The 6,000-nt window shown below is 53.0% G+C and overlaps 1 protein-coding gene across 4 annotated transcripts in view; it reads right to left on the reverse strand.

The window, feature by feature from the left end:
* The window catches only part of Macrod1 (mono-ADP ribosylhydrolase 1), a 130,241-nt gene extending 128,096 nt beyond the window's left edge, over window positions 1–2,145 (reverse strand). For 2 of the 4 annotated variants that reach the window (XM_063227409.1, XM_013150710.3), the window contains exon 1: window positions 1,716–2,128. In XM_063227409.1, coding sequence (XP_063083479.1) covers window positions 1,716–1,971 — 256 coding nt within the window. In that variant the 5' untranslated portion in view covers window positions 1,972–2,128. Of the gene's footprint in view, window positions 1–1,715 lie in introns of all 4 variants that reach the window. The other 2 variants (XM_063227411.1, XM_023564379.2) reach the window with 2 other exon arrangements.
* Window positions 2,146–6,000: the final 3,855 nt, after the last annotated feature.

A 6,000-nucleotide genomic window follows, 5' to 3' on the forward strand; every position in this document is an offset into this window, starting at 1 on the left:
CCCCATGTCAAAAAAGACAAAAAGGGGCTGGGGATTTAGCTTAGCAGCATAAGTGCCTGCCTTGCAAGTGAGTTCGATCCCTGGGACTGATAAAAAAAGACACAAAGACAAAAAAAAAAAAAAAAAAAACAAACCCAGGGCCTCACACACTCTAGGTTCTACCTCTGAGCTACCTCCCCAGGGCTTTTTATTTTGTGACAGGGTCTCACTAAGTTGCCCAGGCTACCCTCAAACTTGGGGCCCTTCTCCCTCAGCCTCCTGTGCAACTGGTATCAGACTCCGCTCCACAGTTTCTTCATGGCACTGATGCTACCTAGCACCATCTCCTCTGTCTAAATTCATCTCTGCTACTCACCTCCCCTGCCCCATGAGGCCAGGGAGGTCTGGCTCATGGCTGGACGCCAATGCCATAATAGTGCTGGCCGTGTAGAGAACACCATAAAAAAGCACTGCATGAATGGTTAGAAATCCCAGCTCCAGCAGGAGAGAAACTGAATCTATCACAGCCTGGGAGTCCAAGTCCTACAGCTTCCCCAAGCCCAGAGCTCCCAGTGGCTGGATCCAGGGGCTGGATCTTCCCTGACAGACAGCGGGATGGTTTTCAGGGCTCCCTAGGGGACAGTGACTTGCTTGCCCTGCCACCAGCAAGAGTTGAGGGGTGACAGGTTCACTGTTTGCTCAGCAGCACCATCGGGTGTTTAGGGTCCCAGGGATGCAATGCAATTTCAAACACAGAAACAAGTCCTGTGATTGCTCCTGCTACTGTCCATGATCCCCTATAGCCACTTTCCCCTTTGTGCTGCCCGGCCCTGAGTCACACCGGTCAGCAGCACACCCAATGGGTAGCCTTCACTGCCCTTGTGAAAGAAGATCCAGCCAGGAGTCCCAGGAGCCAGGGGCAGCCCTGAAGGGCAGAAGCAGCTGGGCACAGGACAGGGCTATTTGGGACTCTGCAGGTGCCCTTCTTCCCTTCCCAGTTGGAGACTCACGGCCTGTCCAGGGCTCCTGGTGGCTCAAAAAGGGGAAAAAGTAGTTTGCTTCTTTGGGGAGCAAGGGGTAGAGTTACATGGTCTCCACAGGCAAACAGTCCATCTCTACCTGCCCCCGCTTTCTAACCTCTGCTACCCAAGAAAGGGCAAAGACTACTTTCCAAGTGGCCAAGAGCCAGTAGGGAGGAGCAAAGGGTACCAGACCACATGCCTGGGAGGCCTGCGCTGGGGTTGGGTGGGGGCAAGTCAGATCTGCCCACGGAGGCCACTCCAGGGCCACCTGACACCCTAGGGGAGCTGCCAAGCCCCTGAGCTGTTCCCTCAGGCCATGCCACACCATTGCCTCAAATGCCACCAGCCAAGAACCATACAGGGAAATCTGGACCCTAACCTCACAGGCTCTGCCAACCTGGCTGAGTGACCTTGGGAACGTGAGTGGGACCTTGGACCTCAGTTTCCCTCCTGGGCACAGAAGTTCCGTGGGTGCCCTGGGACCAGTCCGCAGCGAAGCTGCCAGCAGACTACCTGGTCTGGGGGGCTGGAGTGTATGTGAGCGGGCAGGCGAACCCCGGACACTCAGAGGGGGCGTGGCTGTGGGGGAGGGGGTCTACCGCGGACCGATGGGCCTCAACGGCCCGGGTCTCCAGAGGGAACGGCTGCTCGCGGGGTGCTGTCCCACCGGGAAGCCCCACGTGGGCCGCCCTCGCCCCTCGCGCTCCCACTTACATTTTGCCTCCTTCCAGTCGGTGGAGGTGCTCAGGTCCACCTTCACGGCCATGGCCAGGGGGGCCCAGGTGCGCACCCCGGCCGTCTGGCCGAGCGCCGCCGCCCCCCAACCCCCAACTCCAGCCGAGGTCCGCGCGCGGGGTCCGAGCGCGCCCAGGGACGCCAGGGGGCCGGGCCAGGGGTGTCGAGAGACTAGCAGCTGCCCCGCCGAGCGCAGCTGTGCCAGGCGGCCGGACACGCGGCCCTGCAAAGACATGGGTAGACGTCGCGCGGCGGTTCCCCGCCCACTTGGACTCTATTTACGGTGCTCGGGAGACTCGTCCCTTATTTACTCGGAGACCTGGTGGCGCGTGCCAGCCCACGGCAACCTGCTTGGAGCCGGCGAGCGGCGCAGCCAGAAATCCCGGGCGCGCCGCTGGGCACCCTGGAACTTGTAGTCCGGCTGTTGGCTGGGCCGACGCACTCTATACACACTTGCGAGTCCCGCCCAAGGCCTCTGCCCGCCTAGGACTCTAGAGCACCGCCCCGGCCGACCCGGGTCCCAAGCGACTGCTGCGCTCAACTCCTGGGACCACAACCTTCGCTCCTCGGCGCCGCTTGCAGCCTCCCAGGCATCTGAGCGAGCGGGGCGAACTCGGGGAATCGGGTGTAGCTTCCACGTTGTAGAATATTTTGCAGCTCGGGGAACCCAGGTCGTCTCGCTGACCCCGACAGCCACGGCGCTCCCCATCCCGCCCCAGTCCCCACGAGCTGTGGGTCCCCTCTGGCTGCCCCGAGATGACTGATACCCGGAACCAGTATTCCGGTTGGGCGATCTCCCCCAGACCGCGGAACCCCGAGGCAGGGGCGCCGCCGTGCCGCATCGGAGGGAGATGGAAAGGCGTGAATGCACGAGTGGGATTTGAAACTTGTGAGCCAAATGTCGCCCTTGGATGGAAGAACTGGGTTTTGGTTTTTGTTGTCTTCACATTTCCAGGACCACCAACAAGCACTCTACCCCAGAAAGGTTAGCTGGAGCAGTTCCAGCTGTGGGCCTCAGGCTCTCTGGCTGAGCTCCCTCCTGGGCCACCTGTGCCATCGGCTTCAGTAACTCAGCTTGGGGGTGGGGAGGGCTTGCTGGCTACAAGGTGCTTGCATTGACCAGTGGCTGCTTATGTCCACAGCTCCCAGCAGCCTCTAGCTGCATAACTGGTGGGACAGAGAAGCAGGACCAACCTGAGGTCAACACCACGCGGAGGAGTGATGTCCCTACCCTGACTTGGGCCCTGGCCAAATTGGCCCCCATCCATGGTCTTTTTTTGTTTTTTGGACACTGAGTCTCACTATGTAGTTCAGCCTGGCTTTGAACCTACTGTGTAGCCCAGGCTGTTCTTGAACTCACGGCAGATCCTTCTGCCTTGGCCTCCTGGATTACAGGCATTCACCACCGCATCTCATTTTGCTCTCATCTGTGGTTTTAAATCCTCAGGCAGAAGTCACTGATTCCTGGCTGAGCCTCTGAGGTAGCTTCCTAATGGTGCTGTAACACAACTTCAAATCTAACAGCTTAAATAAAACCAATTGATCATCCTTCCACTCTATAGGACAGAAAGCTGACATGAGTCACTCAAATGAAAGCACAATCAGGGCTGTGCTCCTTCCTGGAAGCTGCAGGGGAGAAGCTCCTTAAACTCCTCCAGAGACCACCCCTGTTGTTCCCCCGCCCACAGCCCCTTCCTCTAGCTTCATAGCCAGCACTGTGGCGTTTTCCACTTCCTAGCAGCGTGGCTTTCCTTCTTTCTTTCTTTCTTTATTTTGATACAGGGTCTCCATATACAGTCCAGGCTGACGAACTCACTGTGTAGTCTAGACTGGATTCAAACTTGAGGTACTCTCCTGCCTCAACCTCCTGAGTCCTGGGATTACAGGTATGCTCTGCTGCATCCAGCCTTTCTTTTTTTCTTTTAATTTGGTCCTGAGGACTGAACTCAGGTCCTCATGCATGCTAGGCAAGTGTCCTATCATATCTAACTGACCCATGTTCCCATCCTTTTGAGAAAGGGTCCTGCTAGACTGCCCAGTCTAGCCTTGAATTTGGGATCCTCCTGCTGCAGCCTCCGGAGCAGTTGGGATTATAGACATTGGTTGCCATGCCTGGCCAGCCTTTCACTTTAGTTTGCCTGTCTCCCTTTTCCATTCACAGGGACTCTAGGGATTAAACAGCATCCACCTGAGTAATCTACGATACTCTCTTTACTTAAAGTCAGTTGGTGCCTAGTACAGTGGTACTTAGGCCTAGGCAGGAGGATTCCTAGGAGTTTGAGTCCAGACTGGGTTACATAGTGAATTTTTGTTTTATTTTTTGTCTAGTTGAGACAAGGTTTCACTATGGCTGCCCTTGGACTCATTTTGTAGCCTAAGCTAACTTCAGACTTGCAGTGATCCTGCTGCCTTAGTCTCTTGAGTGGTGGGATTACAGGCATTCACTACCACGCTTAGGCTGGATTTTTTTCTTATTATGCAGATCAGGCTGGCTTTAAACTTATTATGTAGGCCATGTAGACGTGGTGGCACACACCTGTAATCCAGGTGACTGAGGCAGGAGGATCACTGAGAATTCGAGGCCAACTTTGGCAATATAGTGAGTTCAAACCCACCCTGAACTACACAGTGAGACCCTGTCTCAAAAAAAAAAAAAAATCCTGCTGGTTGGCAAATTGAATGCCCTTTTGCCAAGTAAAACACCATATCCAATCTTTAGGGTGTGGATGTGTGAAGAACTTTCATTCTGCCCTCCACACCCTTCCTGGCAAGGCTGGCAGAGGAGACATGGAGAGAGGACTGGGTCTGAACCAGAAAAAGCCTTGCTGCCTAACCAGGAGGTAGCCTACCATCCAGGACCTGGAGGCCACGCTGCCAAAGCACCCTGGTCACCCTGGCATCTCCTCCCTCAATATGCACTGGGTATCAGCTTCTCCCTTTGCTTTCTGCTAGAACTCAGCTCTATTCTCACACGGTGGCCTGGATACAGTGCTCCAGTCCACAATCCTGTATGGCCTGGTGTGTCGGGGCCTGGGCAGGGCAATTCTAGGCAGGATCTTACCCAGGTTGGAGGGGATGTTGTCACAGACCTGAGCTGGGCCTTGCAGAAAAAGTGACATTGACTGGGTACCAAAGGGGCATGCAGGACAGAGCAGCCCAGAAGTCTGTGAGCTACAGAGGCATACTCCAGCGGGGCCATGGCACGAAGTATTGTCAGCCGAAGAGTTTTCATGCTGAAGAGGGGCTTTCATGCAGAAAGAAGCTACCTTCTGCTGCCTGTGTTTAAATTAATGCTGTATTTATTAAATGCATAAATTTAAAAAGAGCTAGTTTTTCTTAAACATCCAAGAGCAACTTGGAAATTTAGTTTTCTATTTATAAATCTACTCTTTTTTTATAAAAATAAGAACAGTTGCTTTCACTATTCTTTGATTAATATTTAATTAACTCATAAGTTCAACAGATTAAATTCTTCTGAAAATGAATGCCAATTATAAACTTAGGTAATTCAATTTCCTAATAGATTTTTTTTAAGATAGGAAAAATTACTGGGGAATAGGAATAGCTCCTGAGAGACAGGAGGAGTCCCTAGTGGGTTACCCTTCCTCATGGATTTTAAACTGCTCTTCACAGAGCTGAAATACAGTCTTTAGGCCCTAACCACCTTGTGCTTCTACAAAGAGACTTACACACCTATAGGCACATTTGTCTCTGGATCATTTCAGTGACTCCTGTGCACCAGTAGATTAAACTGTAGAAAATGTGGTACTGACTTAGTGTGGTAAAGCCCAGCACACACCTGTAATCCCAGTACTTTTTGGGAAGCTGAAACAGGAGGATGGAAAGTTTGATCCAGGCTGGGTAATTTAGCAAGATCTTATCTCAAAAAATATAATAAAATTAGGCTACAGGCCAGGGATGTAGCTCAGTGGCACAGTGCCTATCTGGCACTTAAAAAAAAGTGCATAAAAAATTGGGCTGGGGATGTGGCTTGGTGGTAGAGCCTTGCCTTGCATACACAAGGCCCTGGGTTCAATTCCCAGCACCACACACATACACAAAATAGCAATATAATAAAATGGAGCCAAGCATGATGGCACATACCTGTAACCCAGCGCTTGAGAGGCTGAAGCAGGTGGCCCGCCTTAATTTGAGGCTGACCTGGGCTACATGGTGAATTCAGGGCCAGCCTGAACTACATAGAAAACCCTGTTCCAGAAAACAAGAAAAGAAAAGAGAAAGAAAGAAAAGTGTTGGGTACGTA

The sequence above is a fragment of the Cavia porcellus genome, unplaced genomic scaffold, assembly GCF_034190915.1.
Source record: "Cavia porcellus strain 051 isolate PalLab524CR breed Dunkin Hartley unplaced genomic scaffold, mCavPor4.1 scaffold_17, whole genome shotgun sequence".
NCBI classification, from domain to species: domain Eukaryota; kingdom Metazoa; phylum Chordata; class Mammalia; order Rodentia; family Caviidae; genus Cavia; species Cavia porcellus.